At 34.6% G+C, this 15,973-nt stretch overlaps 1 protein-coding gene across 2 annotated transcripts; it reads left to right on the forward strand.

The window, feature by feature from the left end:
- Window positions 1-6,505: 6,505 nt before the first annotated feature.
- LOC126714558 (uncharacterized) lies at window positions 6,506-15,973 on the forward strand. Of its 2 annotated transcripts, none has more exons than XM_050414755.1 (8): window positions 6,506-6,863; window positions 8,588-8,726; window positions 9,232-9,479; window positions 12,347-12,466; window positions 12,569-12,725; window positions 13,827-13,969; window positions 14,067-14,102; window positions 14,861-15,973. In XM_050414755.1, exons 2-8 carry the CDS (start codon window positions 8,651-8,653, stop codon window positions 15,644-15,646), a joined length of 1,566 nt encoding a protein of 521 aa, XP_050270712.1. In that variant the 5' UTR covers window positions 6,506-6,863; window positions 8,588-8,650; the 3' UTR covers window positions 15,647-15,973. The 2 variants fall into 2 exon arrangements, with proteins under 2 accessions (XP_050270712.1, XP_050270713.1); XM_050414756.1 differs by having other exon boundaries at window positions 13,830-13,969.

Here is a 15,973-nt window from a genome sequence, read left to right on the forward strand (position 1 = left end):
AGTTAAAATGTTTCATAAAACCGTTCACAAGGGTTGAAACCTCTTCAACCTTTCCGAATAGTCATTAGAAAAATTCTACAAAAAATTCAATTTTCAAGTTTTGATCAATCGAGAGGTTCTTTCGATCGATCGAAAATCAATCGAATGCTCTTTTCGATCGATTAAACAGGAATCGAATAGCGATCGAACCATCTAGAAACTCTAGGATTTTTTCTTTACCATTTCGATCGATCGAGCCAAAGCTTCGACTGATCGAAAATGCTTTACTTCGAATTTTCACTTAGAAAATTATAGAACTTGAATTTTCACTTTAACAACTTTAAGAAACAATATTTTCAAACTCAAACTTCATCATTATTACAACCTATCCTTGAATATACCTATCTTGGAAGGTACTCTGTTGTGCATATGACATGCTGTTAGCAATGCCTCTCCCCGTAAATTAAAAGGAAGCTCTGGACTTAAGATCATGGCATTTACCATGTCTCCAAGAGTCCTATTTTTCCTTTCAGCCAAACCATTTTGTTGAGGTGTATAAAGGGTTGAACTTTGGTGTATTATACCATGTTCCTCACAAAACGTAGAAAAATCATTAGAAAAATATTCACCACCTCTATCACTTCGTAGGATCATAAGTCCTGAATTGCTCTTTGTTGTTGCACACATGCACCGTTGCACCCGAATCGAACCACTAATCAAAAAGATTTGAAATCACAGCAATATGAACTTCAGTGATCATATCAATATATATGCCACTCACCATAGCAACAATGTCCTCAATGACATTCGTTTCATTGGTATTACTTTGATGTAGGACACAATTTATTATTTAATTATTGTAATTTATTATTTTTGGTATTTTTATGTAAAAAACGTTATTTTAGGTTTAGGTGATTTATTTCCTTGTTTTTAGGTGCATTTAATGCTTTTTAGGTCAAACTTTATTCTTGATATGGTTAGGTATTAATTAGGAGTTATTTTAGAATATATTTTCTTGTCTGTCAAGTTTTATGGAGCCCTTAAATAGTCATCTAAGTCTGTAAACATTTTTGATATGTTTATTGAATAAAAATCAGAAAAGGTGAGAATTTGCTCTTCTTTTGGTTCTTCAAGAATTGTGAACTTATCAGGGATTCTTCCTTGTGGCGTTCAAACTTTATACCTTTGGTTCGTGATTCAATTATAATCATTGGGTCAAGGTGTTACTTATACCTTTGATTTGCGTTTCACTTATAAACGTCGGGTCAGGGTTTTCTATCAAAATCTAAATTTTAGCTTTCTTGGGCAAGTATTCCAATATTTTTGTTAGGTCTCAAAGCGTGTCGATTGAGGTTTGCAACATATTCCAATATTTTTGTTGGGTCTCAAAGTGTGTCTATTGAGGTTCGCATCAACCTTCTTCATCCTTTTTCTTGTTCTGTAAGAGTTTACATTCGCGAATGTAATGGCCTTTCTTTCCATAATGGAAACATGCTCGGTTCTTCTTGTCCTTGTTGGGATTCTTGGAGTTGTTCTTCTTGAAACCACTCCCACTTTTGTTCACTTTCAAGTACTTATCGATCTTACTCGAACTCCCACTTTGAACATTGCTCACATTCACTTTAGAATCGGTGTTAGTCCCAATTCTAACCCGACTTTCCTCTTCAATTCAAAGATGTTGTCCGAATTGTTCTAAAGTGAGATCTTCCAACATATGCAAAAGCTTCTTCTTAAAATTATTCCAACTTGGTGGGAGTATCGCAATGATTGAACTCACTTGGAATGATTCAAGAATATTGATTGACAAATCACAGAGTTTATTGACCAAAATCTGTAACTTATGTTCTTGATAATAAATTGAGATATTATCAACCATTTTATAATTAAAATACTTTTGAATAATAAACTTATTTGTACCTATTTTCTCAGTTTTGTACTTTGCTTCCAAAGCATTCCAAATCTTCTTTGATGACTTCATTGATGTGTAGAGATCATAGAGACGATCCGAAAGAGTATTGAGAATGTGTCCTCTGCAAATCAGTTCGTCTTCATCTTGTTTCTTTCTTTGTGCCTTTATCTCATTAGTATCTTCATCACTCGTAGTAGGAAAAGACATCAAATTTGGGTCCAAGACATAGAAGAGTTTGAGTGCAGTAAGTAGGAATTTCATCTTGTCTTTCCATCGAGAGAAATTGGTTTCGTCAAAGCGATCCAATTTCACCAACTCATGATTCAACATCTTCAACGTTGAAAAATCACTTGTTCCTTCCATTGTAGGAAATATTGTCTAAGATTGTTGGGGATATTATACAAAGTAATAATGGAAGAACAAGGTTAACACAAAAGACAAACAAAAAATAGATAACTTGGAGGTACAATATCATTTTCCTTAGACAATATTTGCCTCCCACACTATTGTTGCTAAAGGGTTATCACAAATTTGTCCATAGGTTATGTAAGGACCCGATTTGGGTTCTCAGCCCAAAAGATGAATGGACTTCGGCCTAAAAAGCCCAAAATAATAAATTTATAAAAAGTGGATTGGAAAACTGGGCTTTAGTGAATTAGTCAACAAATAAGATAGATCTTGATGAGAATAGAATGAAGATAGACAAGTTTAAACTTTAAAAATCGTTCTCGGCAAAGTCCGAGGAGATCAGTTTTTTTTTTTTTTTTTTTTTTTTTTTTTTTTAAATTATTGATCCTCAAGTTTGATTACAAGTTTTGTCTCTTGATCACACACACTATGGTACACCCTTCCTTAGGCCAAGTGCTTATAAGGCAGAGGTGGAAGGCGTCTCTCCCCGATGTGGGATTGAACAAATTCGTAAGGGTGGCATTGGCTCCTCGGCCCATTCCCAAAGCGAACAATACCTGATTGGGGAAAGATTCATTCCTCCTACAGGATACAACCAAGATATTGGGTTCTATAGATAGCAATTCTGGAGAATAACCACATGATTTCTTGTGTTTCTCTCTAACTTACTATTTTGTGGAGTTATACCCATAGAGTTATATCCATAGGGTTATAGCTACAGGATTTATTGTGTTTCTCTCTAACTTACTAAAGGTTGAAGAGGTTTCAAGCAGTTCTGCAAAATAACCATAGCAATTCTGAACATAAGCTTCTATTTATACCCATAGGGTTATATTTCATCAAAAGGCGTGTATAGAGAGTTAAAATGTTTCATAAAACCGTTCACAAGGTTTGAAACCTCTTCAACCTTTTCGAACAGTCACCAGAAAAATTCTGCAGAAAATTCAATTTTCGAGTTTCGATTGTTCGAGAGGTTCTTTCGATCGATCGAATGCTCTTTTCAATTGATCAAACATAAATCGAATAGCGATCGAACCATCCAGAAACTCCAGGATTTTTTCTTTACCATTTTGATTGATCGAGCCAAAGTTTCGACCCATCGAAAATGCTTAGCTTCGAATTTTCATTTAAAAAATTCCATAACTTGAATTTTCACTTTAACAAATTTATGAAACAATATTTTCAAACTCAAATATCATCATTATTACAACCTATCCTTGTATATACCTATATATACAACACTTTCCACCAATATAAAGTCATTGATGTGTATAGTAAGCGATATTTTAATGTAAAAAATTTCACACAACAATAACATATTCATTATATTTGTTTATTTTTAAAGATTTTTTTTGGGCATAAATATATACTTTTCTAATTTATTTTCAAGTTCAAAATTCCGCTTATGAATAAAAAAAATGTCTGATATACATTACATTTGTTTCTCTTTAAAGCGAGACACGCTCAAGATTTTAAGGTCTATTTATGGATTTTAAGAGATGACTTGAGTGGAAGAAGGCTTGAGCCATGACAATGATAAAATTGTTCACAATCACGTTAACTTATAGCATGGTATTCTATCTAGTCCTTTTGCTTTAGTTGGGCCCAATTGAAATTTTGCTTCTTCAATTTCTACATGGATCACTATTACTGACCATGTCCAAATCTATTCTAGTATAGATATCTTCCAATTATGGGTATATTGGCCTTGCACAAAGCTATAACTTCTATGATTTATTTCATCATTGGTTAAGGCGACAAATTATAAACAATTGAAGTTATTTTCACACGAGTTCACAACACTGTTCATCTTGCTTCCTATTTAAAAATAAAAAATAAAAATTGCTCGCCTTGCACAAACTTGGAGGAGACTTCATGTCGTCGAATAAGAGTTTTGGAGTTTAATCTTGAACTACTAGAGGTAGAGCCAATAATTTTTATTTGAGGGGCCAAGTTGCAACACTAATATATTTATTAAGATAACCCCCACGCACGCGCGTGCACACACACACACACACACACACACACACACACATATATACACACACTTTTTTATTAAAATAAAATTTATTTTTACCATTTTCATAGTGAAATTTTTAAAAAGTTTTATTTTCAATACAAATTATCAAATTTTATAGTAAAGTAAATAAAAAAGTATTTCAATTGAACTAATGAAATTTTCAAAAACATGAACGATTCAAAACTTAGAGGAATAAGTTAAGCTCTGAACATATTTGAAGCTATCTTACTTTAACCCATTATGTGGCAACTAAAGAGACATTTTGTGTCTGTTTGGGAATAAGTTATTTAACTTTTTGCTAAAAGTGTGTTATAGTATACTTGTATTTTGAAAAAATTTGAAAAAGTGAGATTTTAAGAAGTTGTACATAAAAGTTAAAAAAAAAAAAAAAAACAAAAAAAAAAAACAACTTAAAAGCTAAAAGCTAAGTTTATAAGCTGATGCTAAACACAACCTTCATGTGTAGTTTTAGTGACAATTTTTTTTAATGAGTTAGTAACTTGTTAATTGCCACATAACGGGTTGAAAAAGATAGATTCAAACATGTTTGATGACAAACATGTTTGATGACAAACTTTGTCAAATATTTAATAGATATATGAGCATATTTTACAATAAAAAATAGAATTGCGAAAAATAAAGTTATATCTTTATAACTATTAGACCAATTATTTTTTTAAATAGCATCATTGGACTAATTCAAATATTTGGGGGGGCCAACTCTTATTTTTGTAGATTAAATTTTTAAAACATTAAAATAATTATATATATTTTAAAAAAAATTCAAAATTTTGGGGGGGCCATGGCCCCCCACCCTATTACTATGAATGACAATGGGTCGGGTTCGGAGCAGATTTCTTTATGCTTGAACTTGCTTCGTGGGCCCGCCCCTATTACTCAAACCCGCCCTGTTTAATAAACAAGTTTTTTTAAACCCCCAAATCTGCCCCGTTGAGGCCCCGTCCCGTCATGCCCAGCCCAAAATCACAAACAAAGAAACCAGAAACACAAAAATTTCAGATTTATGATTTTCCCTTTCAAAATCACAAACACAAACACAAACACAAACATAGAAATCCTAACACAAACACAGAAAATCACAAACACAAAAATTCTAGATTTATGATTTTTCCTTTCAAAATCACAAACACAAACACAAACACAAATCCTAACACAAACACAAACACAGAAATCACAAAAAAGAAAAGAAAAAAGAAGAACATATCATTGAGAAATAGGAATGGCAACAAACCTAAAAAAATGGTACAGAACAAATCCAAATCATTGAAATCATTGAGAGCAAGTTACGGTGAGTTGGTGATAGATGGGGAGTTAGCGTTGACGGCGAGGTGAAGATGCAAGGAGGAGGGAGAGTGAGAACAATTGAGGGGGGCAACAGTGAAATGGTGAGGTCGTGAGTGTGGCTGTGTGGGTCGGTGAGAGTGACGACTTGAGGAGTTGAGGGGGGCGGCGTTGAAGCGGCTAGGGCGTGTGGCTGTGTGGGTTGGTGAGAGTGATTGAGATTGAGAGAGGGTGGCGACTCAGATAATTGAGATCGAGAGAATGAGATAAGGTATTAGGATTTGGAAGTGTGAGATGTGTGTGTGTGCACACGTGCGTGTATATATATATTAAGGGTATTTAAGTAAACTTGCATATATGCGGGTCGGGTATGCATAATATCCGAACCCGACTTGATTCCACCACAGGTTGAATTATTAGAACCCAAACCCGCCCCTATTGTCTCACGAGTTGAGTAAAACTCGCCCCATTAGCGTCAGGCTAGGCACTTGTGGGTTGGGTACTTTTTGCCATTCCTATCTATTACATAGCTTTGCCTTTATCGACTTACGCAAAAAACTAATTAGTATTTTTTTATGATGATAATCAATAGTAATCATTAAGAGTTGACGTCTTTTATTAAAACTATCTTAAAAAAAAAAAAAAAAAAAAAAAAAAAACTTGGATGAGACTTGTGATATAAATTGTGTTGTTAGATTTTTTACTATTATTTATTAGATGAAAATTATTAGTGAGTGATTGGGTGATTGATTGGCTATATTTGGCATCGAAAGAATTTTGCTTTAGATATTTTGTGTCAGCCACGGCGGTTTCACTTCAATTGGCAAAGAAAGAAATCCCTAAAACCAAGGGGTACTTTGGGGAATTTAAAGTACACGTTCGTGTCAGTAATCTAAGCTAAGCCGAACACACAAGAAGAGCCCGTTGAGACCGTGAACTCTCTCTCTCAAAACATAACATAACATCATAAAACACTCCACAGTTCTTATTAAGATTCCCAGACCAACTCCGATTCGTACTGTTATCCCAATCTCCACCCAACAGCAAAAACAACGACAACGCCACCAACACTCACAATTAACAAAAACCAAAAACCAAAAAAAAAACACAAAAACCTATTTTTTCTCAAAACCCTCCCAAAATCCCTGCAATTAATTATTGAAGTCATGGAAGAAGAGCTCGACCACGCTATTCTCACTTGCCGTTGATTCTCTCTCTTTCCCTCACCCGCATTCTTCTCCACAGGTACTCTTTCTTCTCTCTTTAGGGCTTTACTCTCATGTAATTTCACTTCACTTTTTTTTTTCTGTGCTTTAATCTAATTGAAGTTTTATACTTGTTTTTGTTCTTCCTTTTTAAAAAAAAAAAATTTCTTAGTCATAGTTACCTGCTTTGCTTTATTCTTAATTGGTTTGAGTAGTGTTTCAAGTAACTGTCTTTATAGTCTAATTAAGAGCAGTATGTTATGGAATAGAAAGAAACAATGTTTAGGGTTTAGATTAATGTTGCTTTGATTTAAAACCCACCTATTCTAGCTTTGGCTAGTTTAATTCAGCTGAGACCATTTCAAATTTTTGTACTTAAAAAAAAAAAATAATAATCTTATTAATATCAATTAGTGGTGTTGTTATTAATTGCTTAATATTTGCTTGAATTAATAAGATAGAAACCTTGTGAAGATATTGATGCGTAGTTGTTTCTATGTACCATGATTGTGTGGCAAAGCAAAATTAGTGAAGAATACGGAAATCTTTGAGCGAATTCTATGGCAATTTTTATTTTTTCCCTGAATTGAAGTGTTTTTTTCTCTCTGCATAGTTGTTGCTGAAGTTATACTTATCAAAGAAAAAAAAAAGTAATTGTGGAAGATATTAACACTATGGAGTGAAAGGGAATATGATATGGTGTGTTTGGGAATTGACAGGAAAGAAATTTATTATTATTATATTATTATTATTATTTTACACCTTGCCTTTTACTTGGCTTTATTTGAAGGAGTGTGTTCCTCTCTTTTTAAGGAGGAAATCTTAGGATGGAGTGGAATGAAATGAGCATTCCCTCTTAACCATTCCATTCCTCGTAATGAACTCCCAAATAAGAGAATGGATGAAATATTCCTTAAAAATCCGCTTCAATCCATTCCATTTCATTCCTTTCTCCTCTCCAAAACAGCTCTAAATTCTGGCCACTTATGAATTGTTGTGGTTTTGATTAAGGCAGCATGAGCTTTGTTTCTTTGCTAGAGAGGAGTTACAACCCAATTTATTAAAAGTGATTGTTCTGGAAAAAGGTTCATATTCAAGTTTTTCTTTTTAATTGGTAAGTTACACATGCACTTGGTGGGTCTTGACCCCTAGACCTCACCATTCATCTTGCTCATTGCTCTGCTAAAAAAATGCAATTTGTGGTGTTTTGAATTGCAAATATCAAATCTTGTTTTATTAAACTTCACTCCCTTTACCATATGTATGAATGCACAGACATACATGCATGCGAACTTCCCCCTCTGGGCATATTTCATGCAAATCTTGTGACTTTATATGAGGGATCAACTTGGTATCTCCTATTTATTATTTTTTCCCAACAATTAGAAATTTTTTTCACTCTTACCTTCTTATTCTTATCGCTTAATCTTGGGAATTTTTAACAAAAATGCATCCACTTGAAAGTTTGTATGTGTCTCATGCATATCTGCAAACATAACGGCCCCCTGGCATCTGCCCCAGCAATAATCAGTGATATCTCTGGTACACTAAGTAGGGTACTGTTTGTAGGGTCCCTGCCTTACATTTAATATAGAAACTGTTTATTTGTTTGGAAAACTTTGACAGATTTTGGTTTGGTAGAAGGGTTATTTCTATATTAATCAAATACAATTTCTGTATCTCTGATGTGCTGTGTTTTAAGTTATCTTGCAAAGCAGTGAACCTATTTTGACTAAGGTTTTGTTCTTTTCTTCTCCTGTGAAGGTTACTTAATTTATAGAGGTCTTCACTGTGCTTTATCAGTTGAGGAAACTGCTATCAGAATCAATGGGCAGTACATTCAATCCACAGATTTTAATGGAAAAGCTAGCCAAGCTCAACAATTCACAGGCTAGTATAGAGAGTATCCTTTTGACGATATTTTAGGGATTGTGGATGATGTTTCTCTTTCCTGTTGGTTTTTGATTCTATATTGTTTTGACATTTTTTTTGGCCTTTTCACTTATATGTGGTATCAAACACTGTTCTTGCAGTTTAATTTCCAACCGTTTTTGTTTCATTTTTCATTGATGTGAAATTAAGTTATAGCTACATTGGTTAATGCTCCTTGGGTCAAATGAAATTATATATGCATAGGTCTTTGTTTCAACAATTATTTCATTGGATTCCTTAAGTTTTCGTTGTTGAATTCTTTACTGTGTCAACCTGCACTGAGTTCTGCTTTATCTATTTTTTTAATATATATGTTCTTCTATATCATTTTCAAAAAATAAAATAAAATAAATCAGCAATCGTTGTAGTACAACTTGTCCTCTGCATATAATGTATTCGTTCTCTTCACTTCTTTGCCAGTATCTATTGTTACTTTAGCCTTATTACTGGGTTTTGCTATCCTTAATGCGATTAAGCTTTATCACATTGGTGTATATTCCATATGAATAAAGCAAAACAAGTTGTTGAAACATGGGCTCGGCAGTTTCATTGTTCTCCACGTGAGCAGAGATTGGCCTTTCTATATCTTGCAAATGACATATTGCAGAACAGTAGGCGAAAGGGTTCGGAGTTTGTTGGTGAATTTTGGAAGGTTCTTCCAGATGCTCTTCGTGATGTGATTGAAAATGGGGATGAGTTTGGAAGGAATGCTGCACTTCGCCTGGTATGTCTAATTTGGCCCTTGAATACTTATCAAAGAAATGTCTATTTTGGTCCTTGTGTTCACTTGAGCTGGTATTCTGTTTTGAAACCCTAAGCCTTTTATTATATAGATAAGTGCACCTTAGGAAACATGCTCACCATATGGAAGACAGCCATAGGTTTTGGCTGTAAAATTTTCTGAAATGTTTTATAAATGACCATAATATTTATTATTCTCCTTAATAGTCTGCTTGAAAAGTAATTGAACAGATTATGGCAAACATTAGCAGACTGTTTTTTCACTGTAAAATATGTCTTCAGCAAGTGTTTTGATTGGGTGTATGACTCCACTGCAAAATAGGTTTTGTCTGTTCTGATTTTTTTTATTTTTTTACAATTTCCTGTTTTCCCTATCAAGTGAGTTATGATAATGTTATAGACATTTGTTCCCCTCTATGGTCAATAAAATGATGCTTTAACTGAGTGATGTGCGCTAATTCTTTACAAGGAGTCATTTTCTTTAATTGCATCCATTGAATCTAACTCTTTTATTGGTCATTCCTTTTCTTAAATCTGTGCTAGCATTTTGTCATTGATACTCTGGGAGGCTACTAGATGATGGTGCAAGCTAATAACGGCATAAAATTAGTGGCCATTGAAATGCTAGAGCAATTTGGAAAATTGAACTGCAGATATGTCTTTGTGAAGTCTATATTAATATTGGAGTCCTCTAAGCAAGAAGCAATATATGGATTGAAGGACAAACCAGTACTGTTCGGACCTCCCCAACATATGTGGTTTAGAATTGGGGCAAAGAGTGGATTTTGTGTTTAAAACTGGATGAGGACTCTCATTTTTTGTTTTGTTTTAAATGCAAGAACTTGTCTTTGCTTGTTTTATTTGAGTTTTTGATGCTGGACAAAACCAAAATGATGCAACAATAAAATTTGGAGAGCAGAAAAATAATTGATAGATAACCTAGGATTTAGCATCTAGGATTGCTTGGAGTTTGCACCAAGCAACAAAGAACAAAACCTCTAGGACTCTCTACCTAGGGTTGGCTGAATGATCTGCTCTTATTCTTTACAAAAATTTCTTTAATAGCATCCACTGAATTAAAATTTGGAGAACAGAAAAATAATTGATAGATAACCTACGAGTTGGCATCTAGGATTGCTTGGAGTCAGCACCAAGCAACAAAGAACAAAACCTCCAGGATTCTCTACCTAGGGTTGACTGAGTGATCTGCTCTTATTCTTAAAAAAAAAAGTTGTTTCCTTTAATAGCATCCACTGAAGTTACATATCTAACCCTTTTATTGGTCATTTCTCATCTTAAATCTGCTAGCATTTGTCATTGATACTCTGGGAGTCTACTAGATGATGTAGCAAGCAGATATTACTGGAAGTTATATTTAAAATTAGTGGGCACTGGAGTTGCTGGAGCAATTTGGCAAATTGAAATCTGCATATATGTTCTTGTTAAGTCTATCTTAATATTGGAGTCCTCTAAGCAAAAAGCAAGATATTTATTGAAGGACAAACTAGTACTGTTCAGACTTCCCAAACAGACTTGGTTTAGAATTGGGGCAAAGAGTGGATTTTGTGTTTGAAACCTGATAGAGGACTCTCAATTTTGACACCCCCCCCCCACCCCCCAAAAAAAAAGAAAAAAAAAAAAAGAGGACACATTTTTTGTTTGGTTTAAATACAAGTACTTGTCTTTTCTTGTTTTATTTGAGTTTCTGACATAGGACGAAACCAAAATGATAGGCAACAATAAAAGTTGAAGAACAGAAAAACACTAGGTGCATTTGTAACTTACCAATAGAAAAACAAATAACCACTCCTAGGTTATCTATTAATTATTTGTTTGATTGGTCTTGGGCTTGGAGACTTGCATCTAGTGATTCCCTCCCTCTGTTCATTAGTTCTCTTCTCTCTTTTAACTTTCTTTTTCTTTTTCCTGCTTGTAAATTCCAACTTCGTTGCTCTCTTTTTGTGCAAAGTAGCTTTTTTAAATAGACGTATCTTACTTATCAATAAATAAATGATAGATAACCTAGGAGTCAACACCAAGCAACAAAGAACAAAATCTCTAGGATTTAGCACCTAGGGCTGGCTGGAGTTAGTATCAAACATTAGAAAATTCCAAGAGAAATTTTATTAATCAATCAAACTGTAGACCGTGGACTGTTTCTATGCCAATGAGCTCTAGCTTAACTAGCACCTTCTCCCCTTCTAAGTTCTAGGTGGAGGGTGAAGTCGTGGGGTATCGGGTTCATGTGTAACTTACCAATAGAAAAACACTGTAAACTATTGCCATAGGAATAAATCCTAATTCTAATTGACTTGAGAAACTCTAATTCTTTCTGATTTGGGAAATCTCAATTGTTGATTTACAAAAATAAACTTAACTCTAGGATATTAAATAAAAATACTAAATAACCTTACTACTAAGACTTAAAATAAAACACAATTGACTTCCAAAATTAAATAAAACTAAATTAAAATTTTTTTTTTCTTTGCGCTTCTTGCATCAATTTTGTAATACGCGTTGGAAATTTTCCATATCTTCAACCAAGTCTGACATCAAAGTTGATATTTATGTGGAATATCTGTGGATGATTGAATTAGAATAGATGGTAAATTTGTATTTTATAGCCTTCTCTATGCTGTGCTCTTTGCCTATAGGATGATTAGTGCATTGTTAATATCAGGACTGGTATTATTTTAAATTTCTTTATAATGCACACTTATTGCACTTATTCTTTGTATTTATTGGATCTTTTCGTCCTCCATTATTGGAGTACCTGACACTTGAATTTGTTATTTGGAAATTAGTGTGAAGTATTGCTTGCTAATGCATTTCTAATTTTTCCACATGCAGGTTGGGATATGGGAAGAAAGAAAAGTTTTTGGTTCTCGTGCACAAGTTCTTAAGGAAGAGCTTGTGGGTAGGCAACTGGAAAATAGTAATAGAAATGGAAAGAATTTGAACTTCAAACTGGTAATTCAAATTTTCTTTGCTGACTATATGTTTGCATGGATATTGAATTATTCTATATGATTGTGGACTTATCCCATCTCTCTTTTCCATTCTTATAAACAGAGACCGTCTGCTGGAAATAAATTGGAAAAAATAGTTTCAGAGTATCATATCGTTTATGGCGGCCAGTCAGATGAAGATGTTATATTGAGCAAATGTAGGAATGCTATTAGCAGCCTTGAGAAAGCTGAGAAGGAAATTAGCAGTGATATTAATTCAGGTATTCCTGCACGTATGTCTTCATAAATTGTTTCTTAAACTCCCAATCTATGCATTTGTGGTGATGTTTGTGTAAGCATCGTTGCATGTGTACGCATATTCTATTGCCTTTTTAATTTATTTGATACAATATATTACATTTAATTTCCTTATTTTATTCTGTCTGTAGTAAGCTTTTGGATGTTCATTTTGTGTATTCTTATGCTAGAACTTTTATGTACTGTTATTGACGGTTATTGATGCGCATGTCATGAACATAGAATAAAGCTTGTGCTATATGCACTTTAAATTTTATAGTCAAACATCATGATGGAACTCTGAACAACACAACTTGGCCAAGATAATTTGTGCCAGGAGTGGCTATGGCTGTTCTAGAAATATTGTGGACTTGCTAAAATGTCATTGCCTTGCAAAATTTTTTCCTGTGGTATTGCTGTACTAAGAAGTGGAGATGTTAGCTGGAGTTGTGGCTTAAGTTTCTTGGGGCTACTACTCTTTTTTGCCCTTTTTCATTGTGTAATTTGAGAATCAGGTTTTGTTTTAACTGTATGAAGATTGAAGAGGTTTTTCGTGCTGCCATTATTGTTATTTCTTGAGGCCACTATTGTATGATGCCCTTTTTATCTTTCACAAATTGAGAAACAAGTTTTGTTTAAACTAGATGAGGAAGATGTTTTTCATACTACAATCTTTAGTTTTTTATTGGAATAAAATCTTAAGTTACTCCATTATTGTAACTAGAACCATGCATTCAAAATAGACAGATTTAGGACAACTTGTAATCAACCTGCTACATGTGTAGATTTCAGATAACTACTGACCCCCTTTTTTTGGAATCTCGGAGCTTGCTTTTAACCATTGTCATTATCTGACATGTTACCAGGACAGGAAATATATACATATTAAGTACATAGAAACCTAACTGATTAAACCTCAATGTCTTTGAAGTATGAATTGGCTGGATTTTTAAATCTAGAAGCAAACTGAAGTTAAATCTGGACTAAAATGTGTTAAAGCAAGTATGCAGCATATTTTATCTTCTATGGTTCTTGTGATTGGATTGGATCTTTCTTTTCTCTGAAGTCTGAACTGTTTGTTTTAGTAGGACAATTCCATGGATCTGCATTTGTGGAGGAGCTGCAGGGGCAGCATGCTGTACTGAGGGACTGTATTGAACAACTAACGGCAGTTGAATCATCTAGAACTAGTCTCGTGTCTCATTTAAGAGAAGCTCTCCAGGAGCAGGTTGGTTGGCCAATGGCCAGACTACTTGATGGTTACATACTATTGCATGAGATATTGAGATTAGTTGAAAATGAAGCTGATATGGTTTTTTTATCAGGAATTCAAGCTGGATCAAGTCCGTAACCAACTTCAGGTTTGTCAACTGTATAATCCCTACTTGGTAGGAGTTTCAGTTAGCTCTTTGGATAATTTTTCTAATTCTTTTTAACAATTTGTAACATATAGAATGTTAAAACTCTTGGTAGAAGTTTCAATACATCTCTGTGTGTATGCATTCATAGACCAAGAGTTGAAAAGATGGCTTTCTAAATATTGTAATAAAATAATTTTTTATTCTATTTCCCTTGTCGCCAATGAGCTCTAGCTCAAATGGCGTTTCCTTCTTGGATGGATGGGGGGTGAGGTTGTGGTGCATGTATACTTTCCAATGAAAAAAAAAACATAAATTATCCATATCAACTGTGGTTTGTTGGTTTTCATTAGTTTATTTATTGCACTCCAAATCTTTCATGGACTAACAGCTGTGGAGATTTTATGGCTAGATAGATGTGAAATTCATGTTTATATGACCTCCTGTGGAACATGTTATACATGTTGGTTTTATCATTAGAGGATTGAAAAATTATTTTGCACCAAAAATATGAGATATCCTTTATTTTCTGGGTTTGTTTTTTTGGGGGTTGGGGTGGGCTTTGAAAGAAGAATCTTCTCTGAGACAAGGAACATGAATAATAAGTCTCAATTTCTTGTTGCCTTTCAAGTTTAAAGTCCGTAAATGGTGTCCAATTCCCTTCTAATTGTGCACTAACATGGTTTCCTGCTATGTTTCTTGGAAAATGGTTTATAATCATTCTAAGTAGATGTATGCTTTTCCTATGTGTTGTTTTCCAGGCCGCACAGTCCCAGTCAGAGCAGGCAGGTAATATCTGCCAGCTGTTTCTAAATAGAGACAAAGTTCAGTCACTAGCTGAGCAAAGCCCGAAGGAAGCTCAAACCTCCCTAGCACCTCACAGCTTTGTACCGGGGGATAGGGAACAATCAGCTCCAGTAATGTACACTCGGCAGGTTTCCTATCCTGAAAAATCTGGCCACATTGAGGAAGACCCACGCAAGTCTGCTGCCGCTGCAGTGGCAGCAAAGCTAACTGCATCGACATCCTCTGTCCAGATGCTCTCTTATGTCCTATCCTCCCTTGCATCAGAGGGTGTCATAGGCAATTCAATGAAAGAATCCAACGATTACCCTCCTGAAAAGAGGCCTAAACTTGAAAATGACCAATCCTCTTACATACCACCGCCTCAAAATATTCAACAACCTCCAGTTCCTCCTTTCCCTCATCCTGAATCTATCCAACACAATGTGTCTACCACCAGCCAACAATTTGCACCAAATGAGCCACCACCTCCCCCCTCGTCGTCTCCTCCACCACTGCCACCACTACCACCTATGCCACAGTATCCAGTGCCCCAGTACATGCAGACTGCTGGATCAATAAGTAGTGTACCATACAGCTATGGCATGCCCCAACAGCAGCTGCCTTCAATGCCTGGTTATCCTCCAGTGTCTGGGATTTCTCCCTTTACAACTACAAATTCTTACCAAAGTTTTCAGGGTTCTGATGGCAATATTTATAACCAGCCACCGTCCATGCCAATGGCACCAATTTCTCGACAATAGAATTCTCAGTTAAAGTGCTGCATGGAATGGAGAAGGTTTGCTGTGGACATAAGGACATCTATTGAAAAATTTGATGAAGCTTCTGTCTCCCTGCATCTGAATTCTTGCTTATGTGCTTTTGAATTATACACCTAATTAGATCTGCACATAGTGAATGCTTGTAAACTATATTTTCATTTGCTAATTATGGAGTTAAAATAGCTTCAGTGTATTACTTAATTTAGGGAAGAAATTTAATTTTGTTGATTAGGGACATAATGTATGCTAGTTGAGGAAGACATTTAGTTTATTATTGAATGAAAATCTTAGCTGTTTGATGTTGTGGAC

This window comes from Quercus robur, chromosome 2, assembly GCF_932294415.1.
Source record: "Quercus robur chromosome 2, dhQueRobu3.1, whole genome shotgun sequence".
NCBI classification, from domain to species: domain Eukaryota; kingdom Viridiplantae; phylum Streptophyta; class Magnoliopsida; order Fagales; family Fagaceae; genus Quercus; species Quercus robur.

Excerpts from the sequence above, each read along its gene's own strand:
- LOC126714558 (XM_050414755.1), top strand. The coding sequence starts at position 8,651 with ATGGGCAGTACATTCAATCCACAGATTTTAATGGAAAAGCTAGCCAAG. Across the intron at positions 12,467-12,568 it reads AGAATTTGAACTTCAAACTG|AGACCGTCTGCTGGAAATAA; the intron begins GTAATTCAAATT and ends TCTTATAAACAG. Across the intron at positions 12,726-13,826 it reads TAGCAGTGATATTAATTCAG|TAGGACAATTCCATGGATCT; the intron begins GTATTCCTGCAC and ends TGTTTGTTTTAG.